Source organism: Saccopteryx bilineata, chromosome 5 (assembly GCF_036850765.1).
Source record: "Saccopteryx bilineata isolate mSacBil1 chromosome 5, mSacBil1_pri_phased_curated, whole genome shotgun sequence".
NCBI classification, from domain to species: domain Eukaryota; kingdom Metazoa; phylum Chordata; class Mammalia; order Chiroptera; family Emballonuridae; genus Saccopteryx; species Saccopteryx bilineata.
Window position 1 is genome coordinate 28498019 of NC_089494.1, and position 22825 is coordinate 28520843.

General features: G+C 41.0%; 1 protein-coding gene across 2 annotated transcripts in view; it reads left to right on the top strand.

Annotated features, from left to right (window-relative positions):
* The first annotated feature begins 53 nt into the window (after positions 1 to 53).
* MDH1B (malate dehydrogenase 1B) overlaps positions 54 to 22825 on the top strand; it is a 37941-nt gene continuing 15169 nt past the window's right edge. For both annotated transcript variants that reach the window (XM_066279583.1, XM_066279584.1), the window contains exons 1-5: positions 54 to 87; positions 4341 to 4453; positions 8342 to 8476; positions 8676 to 8818; positions 19249 to 19745. In XM_066279583.1, coding sequence (XP_066135680.1) covers positions 66 to 87; positions 4341 to 4453; positions 8342 to 8476; positions 8676 to 8818; positions 19249 to 19745 — 910 coding nt within the window. In that variant the 5' untranslated portion in view covers positions 54 to 65. The remainder of the gene's footprint in view (positions 88 to 4340; positions 4454 to 8341; positions 8477 to 8675; positions 8819 to 19248; positions 19746 to 22825) is intronic.

The following is a 22825-nucleotide window of genomic DNA, read 5'->3' on the forward strand; positions in this document are numbered from 1 at the left end:
CCTTGGCGGCGTGGTTGCCAGGAAACGCGGAGACGCGGTTCTTGCCGTGGGATCACAGCTTCACCATGGCCAAATTCGTCCTAGCGGGTGAGTGATCTCTGCCTGAGCCCGCAGATCGCTCAAAACACCGATAGCTCCTCCTCTCCTACAGCCGTTTGGCAGTGATCTTCTGAACTGGATTCTATTCTAGCAACTCCAACCACTATATTGATCATTTCAGGCTTTCTTATGCATGCGTGCAAAGATATTTACTCACTTTACTTGGCAGTGACGCTGTGCAAAGCACTGTTGGATACTGGAGATATAGTAGGGGGAAAAACACGTCCATGCCTTCGAAAACCTTTCAGCCTCATGGGTTAGAGAAGCATGTGAACAAGTAATTTTGATACAGTGTGATTAATGCAGTAGGGATACATGTACAGGGCTGCGGTCGGGGGAAGGTTACAGGAGCTGATTTGTGAAAATTTGGTATAGAGAGGACATTCCAGATAAAGGCACAGAGGCTACAAGTCTCATGGCCTAATAGACATTCTGGATATTGAGAAAGTGACTGGACCCCGGGGCTAGAAAGGGAGATGGAGCCAGATCTGTTAAGTGTACCAAGCAAAGATCTTTGAACTGTATCTTGAAAGCAATAAGAAACTATTGAAAAATTTTAAGCAGGGAAGCATCCCTAATGGGCTTGCATTTTAGAAAGTCCACCTTGTCAGCCATGGAGATGAAAAATTGAAAATGACGACTGGCATCCAGAAAAACAATGAAGAAGTTTTTACTACAACATGCTATGTACCTGCCTCCTTTCCTTCTCAGCAGGTTTCTTAACAGAGTAGACTGCTCTTCTATCTGTAGATCCTCCTTCCACTCAATCTGGCTTCTACATCTGCCTCCTTTTCAAAATGGCCCTCATGAAAGTCACCAATCATGTTAGGGAAGCTGTCCAGTCCTTGTCTTATTTGACTTCTCTGATGCATTAACACAATTGGCACCTCCCATCTTCCTTAAAATCTATTTTCTTTGCTTCTTTATTCATTCAGAGGAATATTTTTGAGTGCCAGCTCACTGTATGATGGGAAGACAATAATAAGCAAACATACAAAGGATGCGGCATGTGTGGCAGCATCAGGCAGGGTTCTCCAGGGGCAGTGGCAGAGGACCTTATTTAGTCAGGCGAAGGGGCTTCTCAGACGGAGTGGTTTTTAAGCAGAGACCTGAAAAATGACAAAGAGTTACCTAGCAAAGAGGAGGTAACAAAGAAGAAAGAAATTCAGGCATAGGTACGAGGAAGTGGGGTTGGAATGAGGAGAGCTGGCTTGATGGGGATTGAGAGTATACAGTAAGCAGAAAGTTGAAATAGATTTAATAGGATTGCAGCAAAGAGTACAAGGAAAAGAGTAGCACAGCCGGAGGCCAGAGTTAGGTAATGTAGACTCTTGTGAGGGATGTTCAGTATGTTAAACTTTATCCAAAGTACATGGAAGGTCTTTGGAAGGGGAGAACTCAATCAAATTTACATTTTATTGAGTGTTTATCTCTGCAGTGTGGGAAGAGGAAGACTGGATGCCAAGAACCCAGTTAGGTGCTATGGTCCAGTAAGGAGATAATGGTGGCCTGAACGAGGCTAGTAGGTAATAGAAATGGAAAGAAGTGAGTGGATTGGAGAGATGTTAGGAAGACAGAATCCATAGAACTATGTAGTTGTCTAATTGGGTGGAGGAATGTAATTAAGGGAAAAGAAAGAGTTAAAATTATTCCCAAGCAGTGTTTTTGATAACTGGGTATATAAGGAGTTATTGAGAAAAAAAGTAAATAAGGCTTAATACTATGGATACTCTTAATACTCTTAGATAACTGGGAAGATGGACATAAGGAACATAGAGAAGGAGCAGATTTAGTGGGGGGAGTGGTGGTGGCGAAATCCATCATAGTTATGCTGAGTGTCTCTGGGACATTCAGAAGGAGATTAAAAAAAAATACAGGAAGCTATAGACCTGGTAAGGAGATGAGTCTGAACTGGAAATACAGATTGCTGCTTGAAACCAAGAGAATAAAGGAAATTGGCCAGGAAGAATAGGGTATAAAAATAAGAAGACTTGCAGAATGCTTACCTTTCCATGGACTGATAAAGGAATGAGAACCTACAAAGTAGAGTGAGGTGTGGCCAGAGAAGTAGAAAGAAATCCTGGAGAATGCCCAAGCATAGTGGGTGCTTCAAAAGAGTAGGAGGGGGCCAAATGCTTCCAAGGGCAAATAAGAAAAGGATCGAAATGTATCCATTGGATTTAGTGACATAGAGGTCCTTGATGACCTTCTAGAGAATTATGGGAAAATCCAGATTGCTGTGGGATGAGAAATAAATGGAAGTGAAGAACTGAGTATTGCAAGTGCAGAGAACTCTTTCAAGTTTTAATAAAGAAAAGTTTTAATAGCAAAGGTCAGGTAAAAGACAACAGCTACAGGGGGGCATGGGTTTTTTTGTTTTGTTTTGTTTTGTTTTTTTAGTACAGGAGAAACTTAAATATAATGAGAATATTTAAATATGAAGGAAAGGGGTCATTAGAAATAGAGATAAGATGCTAAAATGAAGGTATAACCAACTGAGCAAATCAGTGGAAATTCTGAAGGTGGAGGAAGGTAGTATTCAGAGCATAAGTGGTCAGATTAGACCTGGAGAGGAGGTAGGATCCCTCTTCTATCGAGTAGGAGAAAGAAGGAAGGATGGCTCCAAATGCAGACAGGCTTGTATGTATGAGGCAGGAGGTTGGGGGATTTCCCAACTGATGCCTTTTTATATGAATTGGGTTTATTTTTGTAAAGTAGATAGTAAGGTTATCTATTGTCTTTTGGTGGTCCAGAAAAATGTTGACGAGAAGGAAGAGTTTTGAAGGAAGTGGACAGTCTTTAACAGAGCTTAGGGGAAAAGAAGAGAGTGCTGCTAAGGGAAACAGGGGTCTCCAGGCAGAGCTGAGGGCCAGTTAAGGCCGGTGACCATGAGTTTAATGGCGCCTCTCTGCTTGGTTCTGCCATGTTTATCCAGGGGTGCCTACCAGATGGGACCTAAACACAGAAAAGGCAGGTAATTTGGTTCATCCAGGGTGAAAGGCTTTAATCAGGCTGATTCTCCAGAGCACAGTGGGAAATCATTCAAGATTTAATAATTTGAGACATAAGCCAGAAAGTGGTTTGGATTCTTGAACTATGGATTTGAACTAGACAGGGAGGCTAACAGAATAAGGGAGGCTGAGAGGGGTTTTATGACTTAGAAATCTCCGTGAGTTTAAAGAACTGGTCATTGGGGGTTACAGGAGAAGAGAGCTATAGACTAGAGAAACTTCTGCCCCTGCCTATCAGACACCCAATCCCATGTACATTGGTGGCTTTAATTTCCTGTGTGTTGAAGCCTGCAAAATCTACACCTTAAGCCTTTACATGGGGTTTGCACTTTAGACTTACACATACAGCTACCTGCTGGTCACATCCACTTAGATGTGCTACAGATACCTCCAGCTGCACTTGTCTGTAATTAAACTTCTCATCTGTGATTTCTCCCTGCTTAAGCTCAGGATCACCTACATTAACCAGAAAGCAGAAGTTATTCCAGACTCTTCTCTCTCCCTCAGCTTCTCCTCCCACAAACCTCCCTGCCACGTACATCAAATCTACATGTGCTTCTACCAGCACCCCTCACTTCCTTCACACTTGGCCTTTCCATGGCTACTAATTAGTAGTTCACTGTTAGTCATTTGTGCTTAATCAGTAGCATGGAAGCCTCTTAGGGCAGTGGTCCCCAACCCCTGAGCCGCAGACCGGTACTGGTCCATGGGCCTTTTGGTACCGGTCCTCAGAGAAAGAATAAATAACTTACATTATTTCCATTTTATTTATATTTAAGTCTGAACAATGTTTTATTTTTAAAAAATGACCAGATTCCCTCTGTTACATCCGTCTAAGACTCACTCTTGACGCTTGTGTAGGTCACATGATACATTTATCCGTCCCACCCTAAAGGCCGGTCCATGAAAATATTTTCTGTCATTAAACCGGTCCGTGGCCCAAAAAAAAAGGTTGGGGACCACTGTCTTAGGGGAAGTGAGAGCTAACGTAGCACTGGAGAAGAGTGAATATTTAATAATCTTTTTTTCCTTTATACATTTTATTACTTAAAGAGTCTGACCTGCTTTTTACCAATATACTAAAAATCAAAAGTTTGTGTAGTGGTGATTTATACTATAACTATGCTATAAGGTAGAAATATGATTAATTATGTAATTATATAGCATATTCCTATAACTTCATAAGTTCTATATGATAAAAGAAAGCATTGCTAATTTTAACTTTTTTAGGTAGAGCAGATTGCCCATATTATGCTAAAGCAGAACTTCTGGCAGACTATTTACAAAAGAATCTTCCTGATTTCCAAGTATATAAAATTGTACAACATCCTAATGTTTGGGAGGTAAGAAGCCTTTACAATTTGTTAAACTTACATACTCACAGAAAATGTACTCTTATTTGATTAATATTAGCTAGTATATCAGATAACTTCCAATAATGAATGTTCATGTATATTGGTATTTTGTTACTAATAAAATAAATTCCCACTTATCAGTCTCAAACATCATTTTTCCCTAACACCTAGTAGAACAAACAAGGCCCTAACTAATAAGTAAAGTAAATTTGGCTAGGTTTTCCCCCCAAGGATCCATGTAACTTAATATTGCACTTTTCAATTTTTCATTCACCTTCATGATTTCATGATTTCTAATGACATGAGGTGCTTGTTCAATTGAAATACCATTCTTTGGGGCTGGGTTTCCCCAGAAACAGACTGAGATGGAGATTTCCTTTCCTGGGGGCTGCTCTTGGCAAGACATCCTGGGAAGGAATAAGGCCAGCAGGGTTGGGCAATGCGAGAGGTTGAACTGACATCCAGCTGCAACAGAGGACTCAGCCAATTATACCCTCTGAAACTGGGTTGACCCTTCAGAGGTAGCCCCCACACACCAACAGAAAAGCACAGGCCAGAGGGCTGGGCTTTCGCACTGCCCCAGCTAACAGTGACTGGATGCTGGCGGCCTGCAGAAGGGATTGAACTTAAGGCAGGGAACCTTCCTTTAACTAAAATCAGTTCCTGGAGGGAGACTCAGCACTGAGCCATCAGCAGCCAAACACCCAGTGCCTGAGGGACTGAGTGTCTTAGTCATGAAGGGGAAATCTGGCTGCAATGACAGGATCTGTGACAGTTCACTAGATGTGACTTTTGGATCCACATCCTTTATGTAACAAGTTCACACCATCTGGGAACAGCTCTTCCAGGATTCTGATGGGCCTCCCTCCCTAAGGAAACTTGACAAGAATGTTAGTCAAATGAACTATAGTCTGCACTACACATCATTTCAGGGCTGTAACTGACACACATCACCTTTCTTCTCTACTATCCATCGTAGATTCCCTTCACCCTCTGCCGGCCCAGGTGGCTTACTAGGTGTGGTGACCTATACCAGTATCCTTAAAGGGCCTGAGCCCTAGTCTCCATTCCCTTTTCATGATGTGACCGCTGCACTTGTCCATTTGCTGTTAAAATTGAACAAGCTCAGTGGTAGAGCGTCGGCCTAGCGTGCAGAGGACCTGGGTTCGATTCCCGGCCAGGGCACACAGGAGAAGCGCCCATTTGCTTCTCCACCCCTCCGCCGTGCTTTCCTCTCTGTCTCTCTCTTCCCCTCCCGCAGCCAAGGCTCCATTGGAGCCAAGATGGCCCGGGCGCTAGGGATGGCTCTGTGGCCTCTGCCTCAGGGGCTAGAGTGGCTCTGGTCGCAACATGGCGATGCCCAGGATGGGCAGAGCATCGCCCCCTGGTGGGCAGAGCGTCACCCCCTGGTGGGCGTGCCAGGTGGATCCCGGTTGGGCGCTTGCGGGAGTCTGTCTGACTGTCTCTCCCTGTTTCCAGCTTCAGAAAAATGGAAAAAAAAAATTGAACAAGATAGTATCAAATATGTCCCTGTAAATTATCTATATAACAAATTTTGTGCCCACATTGGGTAATAGCTGCCCAATATACTCCTGACCATCAGAGCCAATTATCACTTCCAGGATGGCAACTCCTTTCCTTGCCTGCTGGTCTCTTTGGCACAGGAGCTTAATGTGACCTAGTGGCAGCCAGAGCTTACAGTTTAATGGGAGTCTTCCTGAGAGAAGCTCCCCACACCCTGGGAGTTAGAGCCTGCAGACCCACAGAGTCTAGGGCAAGGGGGGTTTGGGAAGCACGATTCCCCGCATGGGTGACAAGAAGTGATGGTAAGCAGAGTCACTCTTAATTTCACACTTTGGTTCCTGGATTCATGTATTCTACCTATTAGGCCAAAACACTGTATTGATTTATGATATGTACCGCATCCTGCAAGACAGTGCCCCATCCTTGCAAGGCATCAGTCTCTGGTGCCTGTAGCTTCTGTAGAGTGTTCCATTGCTCTTATCAGGCTGCTAGGTGGTATGATACAAGATAGGGCCAGTGGATCCCTTGGTTAGATGCCCAACGCCATGCATCCATTACACTAAAGTGTGTCTCTTGGTTCAAAGTAATGTTACACAGGATCCCATGTTAGTAGGTTAGATATTACATGAGTTCTTCAACAGGAAAAGCTTGTAGGTAAAACCCTACAAGCAGGAAAGACAATTCTTTACCCAGAATATATGTTGATTCAAATCAAGATGAATCACTGTCATGTCTAGGGTGGAAGGAGTCCAATTATAATCAATTTACCACCAAAGGGCTTGTTGGTGTCTTCAAGGAATAACGCCATTACGAGGCATTGGCCTCTGTTGCTGCACACTGGATATTTATTTAGTGGCAGCAATAGCTACGTCAGCTTTGGTGAGTGGCAGCTTGATCTTAGGGTCATTGATGACCTCTGTCTCTTCATGAGTACACTGTACCTTCAGCTAAGTTATCTTCCTGCTGGGCTGTTTAGTGCTCCTTTCACAACTGATATTCTCTGGTGGGCACTGCCCACTGGCCTCTCATATCGAGATTCTATCATCCCAGTGGCCTGGAGTCCAGCTCTACCACAGCATGTCCTTTAACAGACCTGGCCTAGAATGGACAGCCACACAGGCTGCTTCTCAGCAATACTGAGACCCCTCTCATCAGTGCATTTCGTATCACTTTAGTGAATGTAGTGTCTGAGGCCCCTTTAGAGTACTTAGTTGACTAGTAGGTTTCCAGCATTCAGTAGTAGTGTATCTACTCTTACAGGCCAATTTTGTAAGCTTTCTGATCACTTCTTCTGTTGTTCCAAGGCAATTCTGGCATTTCTGTTTCATTTCATTTGAGTATTCATCTTCTCCAAGCTTAGGAGAATCATCCTAGTGACATGCCATCACTCTCTTCTGAGGTCTTTGCCAGGGTGTACACTCTTTAATTACAGAAGAGTGATTCATACTGATAAAGCCTCCCTTGTCCAACTTTATGTCCCACGGTTGATTCAGCACCCTCAGGGTCCAGTCCTATACATACTCTCTCAGCTCTCACCAGGATATCAACATGTACTTGGTGCTGAAGGTCCTTTAGGGGTACAGTCCCTTTCTCCCATAGACTCAGCACTTCGCTGGTCAGGCCCTTTTGTGAATAGAGAGACCACGGTGGAATCTTTACAGCAGCACTTTGCTTTAAGGTGGGACAAAGGCAGAGAGATTCCAGCATCAGAAGGGAAATTCATTTCTAAGATTTTCTTTGTAAGGTAGCCTCATTACACATGCCTGCAAAGACAAGATTGCTGTCTTGTTCTTTACCCATAAGAACGTTGCTGTTTATCTCTACTCAGTTCTCGTCACTGGACGACCTGATGATCTACACAGACCAGATAATGATTTAAGCTTTTTACAATAATCCTCAAGTAACTTTTAGCTCATTAATTTAATTTGAACAATATAAATCTTACACACAGATTTGGAAAGCAGTATCAAATTTATATGGCCATAAGACTTGGAGTATCTCATATAAAAAAAATAAGGGAAAAATTCAGTTAAGTTTTTTTTGAAATCAGTTGAGTTGGAACACATGATTTCCCTTTAACATAAACACTCCAGGTCTTCTCAGCAAAGAGAGCAACTTTCTGTACCTTTATTTGGTCAGCGAATCTGAAGACTATTCTTTCTTATTTGATTTATTTGTTACTCAACTCATCACCGTTTTCTATATTTACACTTTACAGTTTAAGCTATCTAAATTTTGTGTATCTATAGTAATAGTTTTTTAAAAAGCTAGTATTTTAGTGTTTGAATGTTAAAAGTATTAAATTCTGAGGTAGATTTAATGTGTGACTTCGTTTGAAATATCATTCAATAGGAGTGGCTGAAAGATCTGTGTGAAAAAAATAAATGGAGCCACAAAAATTCCCCCATCATCTGGAGAGAACTGTTGGATCGTGGAGGAAAGGGTTTGCTTTTGGGAGGGTATAATGAGTTCCTGGAGCATGCCCAGGTATATAAGTTAAGTTGATTTATTGTTCCAAACATTATCATTCTCTCACATTGCTCTATTTTTTCAGTGCCTTGCTTTCTAAAGTATTCTCAGTCCTCTTTTGACTCCCTTCTGCTTTGAACAAGGACTTTCCACTATAGCCATTGTGAACCTAACTATCTTTCTTTTCTCTGGCGTTGACGTCTTCTGCAATGTTTAGCTTTACTACGGTGTCACCACTAACATGACGACAGAGCTGATGAAATTAATTGCACAAGAGAACCTAGAGGCACATATAGAAAACAAGCTGGAGAAAGAAACCTTGAAGGACCTCATCGACCCTTTGCAGGTCTGGATCACCAGGTGGGACATTCCAACCCCACGATTCCGGGGGGCCATTCACACCCTAGGATTTGTGAGATTGGCTTTTTATATTTAGAAAGGAGGATGATATAGGAGTAATCCCATGATAGAAGAATATCTGAATGTCAAGTTTGTAATTTGCGTGGGTATGGGTATATGGGTGTGTATATGCCAATATAGCCCTTATGATCTTTTGATCACATAGAGATTTCATATGTGTGTACATATATAGCAACTTTATAACAAAGGTGTTTACTTTGATGGCTGTCTCTAGCTCTCAGCCCCTCACTCTGCCCGGCCTGTGGCCTTCCCCTTTCTCACCTGCCACAGCTGTCCTCACTCTTGTCATGCACTCATTCTCTGTGCTTCTTTCTCTCCCTCTCACTTCTTTCTGCTCCTCATTGCTCTCAGTCTTGGGCACTTGAAGTGTTTGTCATTTCTTTTTCTCTCTCTATAGATCTCTGCACCCTGTGTCTCCCTTTGTCTCTCTTGCTGTCCATCTTGCTCTGTCTCTCACTCCCCCTCTCCTTTACTCACCCCTCAATCTTCGTCTCACACTGCCCTTCTGACCACATGTGCATGTATCCTAATAGAGACACTCATTTTTAAAAATTGTTATTATAACATAGGTATCTTATGGGTGAAATGGTAGTGATTTGACATGCTTGTTCTATTTTGCTATCATTCTTGGAAGAAGAGTGCAGAAAATATTTATATTTGAGAATGGTGTAATGAACTTATAGGAATCTAACACCTAGATTTCCTAAATATTACATCTGTTTTAGGTGTTATTTTTTTAAAAAAACTATTAAAATATTACAGCTACTGTTGAAATTCCTCTGTACCCCTCTCCAAAACCACTGTGAAAACCAAATGCCCAGATGCACTTCCCAACTTCTTTAATAGTCATTACAGCTCTGTTAATAGTAACCTTTTATATAGTACCCACAGACTTACTGATTTATGGGTACAGATACTGACACCTAGACTGTGTCAATCCTAGGTTTCTTTTTTTTTATTGTATTTATTTTTAATGGGGTGACATCAGTAAATCAAGATACATATATTCAAAGATAATATGTCCAGGTTATCTTAAAGTTCAATTATGTTGCATACCCATCACCCAAAGTCAGATTGTCCTGTCACCCTCTATCTAGTTCTCTTTGTGCCCCTCCCCCTCCCCCTTCCCTCTCCCTCTCCCCCCTCCCCTCGTAACCACCATACTCTTATCAATGTCTCTTGGTCTCACTTTTATGTCCCATCTACGTATGGAAAAATGCAGTTCCTGGTTTTTTCTGATTTACTTATTTCACTCCGTATAATGTTGTCAAGATCCCACTGTTTTGCTATAAATGATCCGATGTCATCATTTCTTATGGCTGAGTAGTATTCCATAGTGTATATGTGCCACATCTTCTTTATCCAGTCATCTATTGATGGGCTTTTTGGTTGTTTCCATGTCCTGGCCACTGTGAACAATGCTGCAATGAACATGGGGCTGCATGTGTCTTTACAAGTCAATGTTTCTGAGTTTTTGGGGTATATACCCAGTAGAGGGATTGCTGGGTCATAAGGTAGTTCTATTTTCAGTTTTTTGAGGAACCACCATACTTTCTTCCATAATGGTTGTACTACTTTACATTCCCACCAACAGTGGATGAGGGTTCCTTTTTCTCCGCAACCTCTCCAACATTTGCTATTACCTGTCTTGTTAATAATAGCTAGTCTAACAGGTGTGAGGTGGTATCTCATTGCAGTTTTGATTTGCATTTCTCTAATAACTAAAGAAGATGAGCATCTTTTCATATATCTGTTGGCCATTTGTATTTCTTCCTGGGAGAAGTGTCTGTTCATGTCCTCTTCTCATTTTTTTATTGGATTGTTTGTTTGTTTGTTGTTGAGTTTTATGAGTTCTTTGTATATTTTGGATATTAGGCCCTTATCTGAGCAGGTGTTTAAAAATATCATTTCCCAATTAGTTGGCTGTCTGTTTATCTTGTTATCAATTTCTCTTGCTGAACAAAAACTTCTTAGTCTAATGTAGTCCCATTCATTAATTTTTGCTTTCACTTCTCTTGCCTGTGGAGTCAAATTCATAAAGCCCAGGTCCATGAGTTTGGTACCTATGTCTTCTTCTATGTACTTTATTGTTTCAGGTCTTATGTTTAGATCTTTGATCCATTTTGAGTTAATTTTAGTACAGGGGGACAAACTGTAGTCCAGCTTCATTCTTTTGCAAGTGGCTTTCCAGTTTTCCCAGCACCATTTGTTGAAGAGGCTTTCTTTTCTCCATTGAGTGTTGTTGGCCCCTTTATCAAAAATTATTTGACTATATATATGTGGTTTTATTTCTGGGCTTTCTATTCAGTTCCATCGGTCTGAGTGTCTATTTTTCTGCCAATACCATGCTGTTTTGATTGTCGTGGCCCTATAATATAGTTTGAAGTCAGGTATTGTAATGCCCCCAGCTTCATTCCTTTTCTTTAGGATTGCTTTGGCTATTCGGGGCTTTTTATAGTTCCATATAAATCTGATTATTTTTTGCTCCATTTCTTTAAAAAATGTCATTGGAATTTTGATGGGAATTGCATTAAATTTGTATATAGCTTTGGGTAATATGGCCATCTTGATTATATTTATTCTACCTAACCAAGAACAAGGTATATTCTTCCATCTCATAATGTCTTTTTCGATTTCCCTTAACAATGGTTTATAGTTTTCATTGTATAAGTCCTTTACATTCTTTGTTATGTTTATTCCTAGGTATTTTATTTTTTTTGTTGCAATCGTGAAGGGATTATTCTTTTGAGTTTGCCTCAAATGTTTCATTGTTGGCATATAGAAAGGCTATTGACTTCTGTATGTTAATTTTGTATCCTGCAACCTTACTGTATTGGCTTATTTTTTCTAGAAGTCTTTTTGTGGATTCTTTGGGGTTTTCGATGTATAGGATCATATCATCTGCAAAAAGTGATACCTTTACTTCTTCTTTTCCGATATGGATGCCTTTTATTTCTTTGTCTTGTCTGATTGCTGTGGCAAGAACCTCTAGTACCACATTAAATAAGAGTGGAGAGAGTGGACAACCCTGTCTTGTTCCTGATTTAAGGGGGAAAGCCTTCAGTTTTGTGCCATTTAGTATGATGTTAGCTGATGGTTTATCATATATGGCCTTTATCATGTTGAGATATTTTCCTTCTATACCCATTTTGTTGAGAGTCTTAAACATAAAATTGTGTTGTATTTTATCAAAAGCCTTTTCTGCATCTATTGATAATATCATGTGGTTCTTGTTCTTTGTTTTGTTGATATGGTGTATTACGTTAACCGTTTTACGTATGTTGAACCATCCTTGAGATTCTGGGATGAATCCCACTTGATCATGATGTATTATTTTTTTAATATGTTGTTGTATTCGATTCGCTAGTATTTTGTTTAGTATTTTAGCATCTGTATTCATTAGAGATATTGGTCTGTAGTTTTCTTTTTTTGTGCCATCCTTGCCTGGTTTTGGTATAAGGGTTATGTTTGCCTCATAAAATGTGTTTGGAAGTATTGCTTCTTCTTCAATTTTTTGGAAGACTTTCTGTAGAATAGGAACCAAGTCTTCTTTGAAGGTTTGATTAAATTCGCTGGTATAGCCGTCTGGGCCTGGACTTTTATTTTTGGGGAGGTTTTTAATGGTTTTTTCTATTTCTTCTCTACTAATAGGTCTGTTTAGGCTTTCTGCTTCTTCTTGACTCAGTCTAGGAAGGTTGTATTGTTCTAGGAATTTATCCATTTCTTCTAGGTTGTTGAATTTAGTGGCATAAAGTTTTTCATAGTATTCTACAATAATTCTTTGTATATCTACGATGTCCGTGGTGATTTCTCCTCTTTCATTTTGGATTTTGTTTATATGAGTTCTTTCTCTTTTTTCCTTGGTAAGTCTTGCCAAGGGTTTGTCAATTTTGTTGATCTTTTCAAAGAACCAGCTCCTTGTTTTCTTGATTTTTTCTATAGTTTTTCTGTTCTCTATTTCATTTATTTCTGCTCTGATTTTTATTATCTCCTTTCTTCGGCTGGTTTTGGGTTGTCTTTGTTCTTCATTTTCTAGTTCCTTAAGGTGGGAAGTTAAGTGGTTCACTTGGGCTCTCTCTTGTTTGTTCATATATGCCTGAAGTGATATGAACTTCCCTCTTATCACTGCTTTTGCTGCATCCCATAGATTCTGATATGTCGTATTATCATTTTCATTTGTCTGTATATATCTTTTGATCTCTGCACTTATTTCTTCTTTGACCCATTCATTCTTTAAAAGTATGTTGTTTAGTTTCCACATTTTTGTGGGATTTTTTCCCTCTTTTTTGTTGTTGAATTCTAGTTTCAAGGCTTTATGATCAGAAAATATGCTTGGTACAACTTCAATTTTTCTGAATTTGCTGATGTTGTTTTTGTGGCCCAGCATATGGTCAATTCTTGAGAATGATCCATGTACACTGGAGAAAAATGTATACTCAGTCACTTTGGGATGAAATGTCCTGTAGATGTCTATCATATCCAGGTGCTCTAGTGTTTTGTTTAAGGCCACTATGTCTTTGTTGATTCTCTGTTTGGATGACCGATCTAGAGCTGTCAGGGGTGTATTGAGGTCTCCAAGTATGATTGTATTTTTGTCAGTTTTTGTTTTAAGGTCAATAAGTAGCTGTCTTATATATTTTGGTGCTCCTTGGTTTGGTGCATATATATTAAGAATTGTTATGTCTTCTTGATTCAGTGTCCCCTTAGCCATTATGAAATGGCCATTTTTGTCTCTGAGTACTTTTCCTGTCTTGTAGTCAGCATCATCAGATATGAGTATTGCTACGCCTGCTTTTTTGTGGATGTTATTTGCTTGGAGCATTGTTTTCTAGCCTTTCACTTTGAATTTGTTTTTATCCTTGTTACTTAGATGAGTTTCTTGTAGGCAGCATACAGTTGGATTTTCTTTTTTGATCCATTCTGCTACTCTGTGCCTTTTTATTGGTGAGTTTAATCCGTTTACATTTAGTGTAATTATTGACACTTGTGAGTTCCTCATTGCCATTTTTTTTATTGCTTTCTGTTAGTTTTGTGCCTTGTTTGATTCTTCTCTTTCGTTTTTCTATCTTTTGTTTTTACTTGGTTGTGTTCCATATATCTTTCCTCTGTTGCTATCTTTTTTAAATCATGTGCTTCTCTGGTGGTTTTTTCAATGGTGGTTACCATTAAGTAATGAAAAGGGTTCCTACCCTGTTCATTGTAGTGCACTATTTTGTGAGTACTTTTGCCCTCCATCGCCCTTTGCTACTGTTAATCTTCATCCTCTCCCCCCCTTTCTTATTGTTGTCACAGTTTAAAGTTGGTTTTGTTATGTTCTTCTTGGAGCTTTTACTTGTGGCTTTGTTGTTGTTGTTTTTTTATTCTTTGTATCTGATTGGAGAACCCCCTTTAGTATTTCCTGGAGTGGGGGTTTTCTGGTGATAAATTCTCTCATCTTTTCTGTATCTGTGAATGTTTTTATTTCTCCTTCATATTTGAAGGTTAGCTTTGATGGGTATAGTATTCGTGGCTGAAAGTTCCTCTCTTTCAAGACTTTAAATATTGGGGTCCACTCTCTTCTAGCTTGTAGAGTTTCTGTTGAGAAATCTGATGATAATCTAATGGGCCTTCCTTTATATGTTGTATTCTTCTTTTCCCTGGCTGCCTTGAGAATTTTTTCTTTGCAGTTGGTTTGTGCCAATTTTATTATGATGTGCGTTGAAGTAGGTCTGTTGGGGTTAAGAAAACTTGGAGTTCTGTTTGCTTCTAGAATTTGAGGTTTTAGTTCTTTCCAGAGGCTTGGGAAGTTCTCATCTATTATTTGTTTGAGTATGTTCTCCATTCCATTTTCTCTCTCTTCTCCCTCTGATATACCTATTATTCTTATGTTATTCTTTTTGATGGAGTCAGATAATTCCTGTAGGGCTATTTCATTTTTCTAATTTTTGAATCTCTTTCTTCTCTTTGTTGAGCCTCAAGTTGCTTGTCTTCTATTTCGCTGATCCTCTCTTCTATCTGGCCTGTTCTATTAGCTAAGCTTGTTACCTCATTTTTCAGCTCATGAATTGAGTTTTTCATCTCTGTTTGATTTGTTTTTATAGTTTCAATTTCCTTGGAGATATACTCTTTGTGTTCATCGAGTTGTTTTCTCAGCTCCCTAAATTGCCTTTCTGTGTTTTCTTGTATATCTCTGAGTATTTTTAGAATTTCTATTTTAAATTCTCTGTCGTTTAACTCCAAGGTTTCCAATATCTTAAATTTTTTCTCCATAGATTTTTCCTCATCTCTCTGTGTTACCTCTCTTTCTTTTGTATCCATGATATTCGATTTTCTCTTCTTTAATGGCATCTGAGGGTGGTTTTCTTGATAGTATTAATGAGATTTTATAAGGAATAAAAGGATAAAAAAGTAAAAATAAAAATAAAAAATTGCGCATTTTTTTAAAAAAATTAATCATTAAATAAAGAAAAATAAAATAAGATAAAAATTTGAGGAAAAAAGGGAATAATTCCTTCCCCTCCTTTTTTCCTCTCCTCTCCTCTCCCCTCTTTTTTGAGAAAATCTTGTGATGAACTGTGAATTATATTGTACTAAATAGAACAAACAATACCTGTAGTGGAGGGCCTGAATTGGGGAGAAGTAATATAGGGGTAAAGGAAAAAGAAAAAAAAAAAGAAAGAAAGAAAAAAAAATATTTATATATAAAAAAGGGGGGAGCAGTATAGACCCACAAAAAGCAAATTAGGAAAAAATTTGGGTCAAGAATAAAATGATTTGCTTTTAGGTGTTGGCTGACTCAGAGTTATGATGAGAGGAATAAAAGGGAAACAGGAAAAAGGGGTGGAAAATTAAAAAATTACTATTGTATTTAGTGGAACAAGAACTAGATAAAATGGAGAGCCAGGGATGGGAGCACTGCTAATGTGTTAAAAAGGTGAAGTAAAAACCCTCCAAAATGCCAGAAACTTAAGTTTGAGTCCCAGATAAGATAATTTGTTCGTTATTGAAGTTTGAATGAGAGAAGACGTAAAGGAGAGAGGAAGAGACTAATATAGAGGGAGAAAAGAGAGAGAGAGAGAAAAGATGGAACCACTTAAAGAATAAAAAAGAAAAAGGAGGAGAGAGAAAGAGAGAGTTAGGGGTTTTGGATTGCAACCCTCATAGAGAGAAAGGAGGAGGAAAGAAAAGATAATGGGAGATGTAACACTTATGGGTAGTGTAGTTCAAAGAGAGGCGAGAGTAAGACTGAGAGAGAATTAAATGACCAAATTGGAGTAGAGAAAAAAAAATCAAGAATGAAGAAAAGAGACACAGACGAACAAATATAATAAAATGGGATAGGTTATAAAATCTGCAGATTATTTTTGATTTTGAGAGGTTGTCGTCTTGCTTTTTCTTTTCTGTCTTTCTGGTCGGTGACTTTGTACCCCGGGTTCTGCCCCTGTGGCACGCTCTGGAAGAGGTTTGCAGTTGATAATTCTCTATGGCAATGTCATGTATTGGGCTTCAGTCTCGTTGGCAGTCGAGGTTCATTAGTGTTTATAGGCTCCAACAGTGAGAGGATCTCTCACTGTGAGAGTGTTCCTGGAGCCTCTCTCCTAGTCTTTCCTTCCACAGTTAGAAGCCTGATAATCCAGCTATGGGGTTGCTGCTGCCTCTGCCTGGATAGTAAGAGTCTCAAAGAGCTGGCAACTCCCCACTCTATTCCCACTCAGCACAGGGCTCTGAGTAAGGCTCAGTCAGTCAGAGCTGCCAGCATAATCAGGCGTGGCTTCCTCTCACTCAAAGACCTCTGGCCCTGCCCCTCTGTGGGATAACTTGAGTGCCCTCTCCTGAGGCGTTCGGAGGAATCTCTTGCCCACTCTCCGTGCGCACCCACCAGGATGTCAGACCAGACAGGTCACACTTCGAGTGAAATCCCTACCCACACGGAAAAGATCGAGCTTTGGAATTGGCTTTCACTCTATCCTTGTGCGGCTTTCCCAAGGGGCTAGGGCTGCCTGAGATTCCGCTCCTGGCCCGCTCACAGACCTGCTCCTCTGTGGGAAAAACACGGGCGCCCACCTCTGAGGAGTTCGGAGGAATCTCCTGTCCACTCTTCCTGCGTGCGCACTGACCAGATTATGAGGCTCAGGCAGGACGCCTCTCACTCCGAGAAAGCCCTCTGCCCACACGGAGAAGTTACTGGGTTGGAATTGGCTTTCGCTCTGTCCCCGTGCGGCTTTCCCAGGGCGCTGGGGCTTCCGCTCCTGGCCCGCTCACAGGCCTCTGACTCTGCTCCTCTGAGGGAAAACACGGGCACCTACCCCTGAGGATTTCGGAGGAATCTCCTGCCCACTCTGCGTGCGTGCGCACTGACCAGATTATGAGGCTCAGGCGGGACGCCTCTCGCTCCACGAAAGCCCTCCTCCCGCACAGAAAAGTTCCGCCGTTGGAGTTGGCTCCAGCTCCCTCCCCGTGCCTGGTCCCCTCAGGGCGCTGGGGCTCCTAGGAGATGCTGCTTTTTGCCCACACAGAGGCCTCTGACTCTGCTTCTCTGTGGGTTAGCACGGGCGGCGCCCACCCCTGAAGTGTTCGTAGGAATCTCTTGACCACTAACCACGCCAACCAGGAGATGCGGAAAATGGCTGCCCCACTTGTCTTTCTTTGTCTGGGTTTGGTGCGCGTGTTAGCTTGAATTGCCCAGGTTTTTCCACGGCTTGGATCTCCGTGCCACAGCCTGGTTTGGCTGTTTGTACCGCAGCCTGGATCTATTCACTCCCTATGCCCGCCTTAGTTTCTATATTCTCAGTTCTCAGTGAAAGCCATCCTGTTTGGATTAGAGAGGAAGGCGGAGCATTTCTTACTCCTTATTTCCCCTGGAGTTTGACCATATATTTAGCCAATCTTTCGCTCGATCCTACCTTCGGGTGTGTTGTGAAGCATCTGAAGACTCCAAGGATAGGTTTTTCTGTTTCTGGTTGAAGAACTTGTTGAGTTTATGGGGAGATTTTCGGTATCGCTTCCTACCGCGCCATCACTGTGACGTCATCCCAGAGTATCTCCAATCCTAGGTTTCTTTGTAAGGATTTAGAAAAAGCTAGTCCTTTCCAAAAATTGTCATTGCTTTGTATGTTACCAGAGAGGGGACCTAAGGCCAGCCAGTAGTGTGTGAGTTCTTGACTTTGTGTAGGAAAACCGTCATAGCACAAGTCCAGGTGATTTTGAGAGTACATTTATTAAAGCTGGGATGAGGCAACAAGGAGGGGTTTAGGATAGAAGAAATAACAGGAGAGCCCAGGCAGGGCTGCCTTGTCTTGAAATGTTACAGGAAAGAAATGGGCCGAGGTGGGGCTGCTCTGGCTCACTGGGCAGTCAGAGAAGAGGGGGCCTTGGAGACAGGTTCAGGGGCTAGCCCAGGACAAGCTGCCGCTGCCCACTGCTCCCCTGGTTGCAAGTCTCATAGGAACTCTTAAAGTTTAGGAGATACACGCCTCGCCTCAGGGACAGCAGAGGAGAAGGGACAGGCACAGCTGTGCTGGGGGGGGGGGAGTTCTGGTCTTGGGGGGTTTTAAAGAAGGCGAGTTTAGGGGTAGTCTTAGGGGAGGATTCCAAAAGAATATTTTCTTAGCTAGTCCCAGGGCAAGGGGTCATTAATCATCGTAGCTGTTCCTGGCACTAAAATACAACTCAAGCCCAGATGTTACCTCTAGGAAAGTGACATTCTGCATCTGGCCGTAAGTTGTTCAGCCAGCCTGTTCAGCTATTTGTCTCAGTTTCCCCATTCTACTCGCCAAGGAATTTTCCTGGCTTCTTCCTCTCCTGCCTCATGTAGATAAGGGTTTGCAATACAAAAGAGCTAAGATTGACAGAACTTATTTATCTTCTCAGAGAAGATGTAAACATGTATGTAATTAGAGTAGTATGACACAGTTCTCTGGAATTTTGCTTTCTGCATATTGTATTTTAATTTGAAAAGCCTTATAAAGAGGTATGCTTCTTATTTTGAGGTTGTTTTCAGATGGCCAGAACAAGGGATTGGTAGTGAAAATTTTTTGTTCTACTTTTGAATTTTAGCCTTAAAAATTAAGTGTTCTCATTTTTTTAAAAAAAGGTAAATACGTGAGGTGATTTACTTGATGGGGGAAATCTTTTCACAATACATACATATACAAAATTATACACCCTAAATACCTTACAATCTTGTCAATTATACCTCAATAAAGATAAAATTTTGTAAAAGAAGCAACAGCATGTGCAAATTATGGAAAAAAATGCCCATACATCTATGGCTGCCCATTAAAATATTAAGTCACTCTATTAATGCACACGCAGAAATATCTATTAATAAAGGCTTATTAAAAGGGATAAAAGATTTAACCATTCCTAATACGGCTTTGCACTGTTATTAGTGCGTCTACTCCTGCCTGCTACAACCTCATTCCCATCTTGACCAGCGGCGAAGTGTTTGGAACCCACACGGAAATTAGCATAACCCTATTTGACAATAAGCAGGCAGAAGAAAATCTCCAAATCATCGCAGCAGACGTGCAGGACCTGGTGTCGCCCTTGCTGCGGAGCGTCTCGGTCTGCACGAGAGCGGAGGAGGCCTTCCTCCAGGCCCACGTGGTCATCATCCTGGACGAGCCCACCGACAAGGAGGTGTACACGTTAGAGGACTCCATCCGCAGCCGGGTGCCTCTGTGTCGGCTCTACGGATCCCTGCTTGAGAAAAACGCACGCGATTCTGTCCGAGTTATTGTAGGAGGGAAAAACTTCGTCAACCTTAAAACGGTGTTGCTGATTCGATACGCCCCAAGCATCGCGCACAATATTGTCGCTGTGGCGCTGGGGGTGGAAGGGAAGGCCAAAGCCGCCCTGGCCAGAAAACTGCAAACATCTGCCTCGTGTGAGTGAACTCCTGTTTCTGCTTTTGTGTCTAAACCATATGATTTCAAAGCAGCTGGGAAGAACACTGAACCCTCTAGGACCCCTGTGGAATTTGATGTAGGAAGTGCGAAGCAGACACAAAAGAGTTTCTTATTGTGTGATTTGACGACTGTGCAAACATTTTAACTGGCTTTCCTGACTACCTGACTGTCTAGCATTATTAAACATTAATAAGTAAATGTAATATAATAAGGTTTATACTTTTCAAGTAATAATTTGAAACCTAATATTCCATTTTTTCCATGATAATAGTTAATTAAGGTAGTAAGTGTCTTTTGAAAAAATAACTTTAAGAAAAAATTTGCAACGAAGCCCTGTGTTGAAGTGGTTCTACCCACTTCCTAATTGTGTGACTTAGGGCAATTACCAAACCTGGCTGTGCTTCCGTTTCCTCACCTGTAAGATGAGGACCTTGATAGCACCTAGAAATGAAGCAAGGATTCAATGAGATAATATTTTTTAAATGCATGGAAGAGCACCTGGCAATGGTAAATATTTGCAAGGGTATTAAACTTGTCAGTGGGATTATGAAACCCGATCAGTTTCTGCTCCTGTTAATCTTTGGATTGGTCGATGTCAGAATCATATGAGGATGAGACTGGATCAGAAAATGGATTGTTGTATGTAAAAGGGGATTTCTATATTTAAAAATATTTGTCATACTAGACAAATCTTAGCCATTTGTGCCCTTAGATGGAGCAGGCACAACAGAGTCCATTGAGAATGCAAGGAAGTGCAAGGCATTCCCTCAAGCAATTGTGAAGATAATGAAATATGAACCTAGAATGCTCTGAATGGAGCTATAAAAGACTTCAGTGAGCTGCTAACGCATTATAACAAGAGTTGTATTATCCATGTCTTTACAATGAAGCCCTAGCACCATAAATTCTGGTATTCTTGCATACAGATCTTTAGTGTCTTACCCCCAGGGCCAGTGCATACTTCAGCCAAACTGATACTAAAATTACTCGGTGGGAAAGCAAAACATTTTGTAATCATTTTATCTCTGTTGTCAACCAACCTTATATGCGTATGTGTAGATACTGATTTATCACGGAAGATCTAGTATACACTGATGAAAGTGTCAAGAACAGGCAGTGCTATAAAATTTAAAACGAGGTGCAGGTGGCAGGGGCCTTTAACCAGAAAGCTGCTCCCTTTTTGGTCTGCTGGTGCCATAAATCCTAAACCCTGCTGTACTCAAAGACAAGCATATGAGAAGCAGAAAAAAAGAAAGACAAAGACAAGTTGGGCAAAGGAAAGAGAGACATGGGAGGGACAGTAAAGTAAGTAGACTTGTCAGTGGGGTAGCAAGGGAAACTCAGCAACAACAGAGACAAAATGAGGTGAAATACAGAACCATCAAGAAGAATCATTCAGGGAAAACCCCAGATGCTATGAGGGTAGCAAAGCTTTTCGGGATATTCCCTGAGTTCATTTCATACATAGCTCTGTCTGTCAGACTATGTGCCTTTGCTTAATTAGGATTCTTTCTGTCACAGATGACAGAACAGTCATTCAAAGTAACTAAGAAAAAGGACTCTTTCATATAACTGAAAAGCATGGAAGATCATTCTGATTTCAGGCCTAGCTGGATGCTGGGACTCAATTGACAATGTCAGGAGTGGCTCATGCTCTCTTGACCTGTCACTCAACTCTACTTTCCTTGGTGATGGTTTGGCTCAATATCAGGGTCCCTGAGAATTGGCAAGATGACTCCTGCCATCTCTACTTTCATATGTTCATAGCTTACCTTCCCCAGTGGAAAGAGGGCTTTCTCTCTCTCTCTCAAGTATTTGAAATAGCAGGATAATGCCTCATGGGCCAGGCCTAGACCACATGCCCATCTTTGAGATGAGTTGTTGTGACCAAGAAAATGGATATTTGGTTTCAGACCTTTTGATAGACCTAAGGGTGAGGACAGCCCCACTCACACCATATGGACTGAAATTAGAGAACAGTGGTTATTTAAAGAAAAACCAGGATGTTGTTAAAAAAAAATTTTTTTTTAAAGGTAGGAAGAGACGCTGGGAGGGAAAAAAAGCAGATGTCCACTATAACTCAGGATATTAGAGCTATAAAGAGCCTTAAAGCTGATAAGAAAAATAATACCCAGTGAGATTAAAAGGCTTTTTTTAGACTTTAGGAAGAAAACCTACCATATGCTTACCTGGGACTGGAGAATTATTTCCCCCATGTGGGATCCCATGAGCTCCATTGCAGACTAGCACCTCCCCTTCCCTCTGGCAACATAAAACTAAGAGAGCCCGAGTGCACATCACTAGCTCTGTTAAGAATTGGGTGATAGCGGAGCACCAGCTCTTCCTACTTCATGAGTCACTTTGAGGAGTGAGAGAATCTCAGAGGAGGACAGTAGACACTGATGGTTGACTACACAAAATCTGTTTCTCCCCACCTTCACCCCCTAGTCTATCTGTAGCTATGAAGGTTCAAAAAGACACTCATTTTTTCAGCTTCTCTTGCATCTGGGGATGGTCAAGTGATATAGTCCACATGAAGTCCCTTGGAAAAGATGTTTCACTCCCTGGAAAGGCAACAGAGGGAGCCTCTGTCTCATTCTTTCCCCTACTGCCTGACTTTGAACACACCTGTGAGAGTGTGATGCGTGAGCTGCTGCAGCCATTTCGGAAACATGAGGGGAAGGCCCAAAGAAATAACATCTTTGAGCTGCTGAATAAGCACCAGTGTCATTTTGTTATCTGCAAAAAGTAAATTCTTTCTACTAAAACCAAGTCTGTTGGATAGTCTATTACTTGAAGCCAACAGCAATCTCACTTCACACAGGAGACTAGGAATTTCATCTTTAATATAGGAAGTGGTGTGGCCTTATAATTAAGGGTGTTTTTCATAAAGCAAATAATTTAATAAATCAATCAATAAGATGATTTATTTTCACTTTGGATACAATATCCCTAGAAAATTGCAATTATAGAATCAAATTAAATACCAATTCCTTTCTCTCTAGCCCCATCTCTTATTTTTCTTTAAAGTATGCATCACTGGATGTAGTAGATGTTT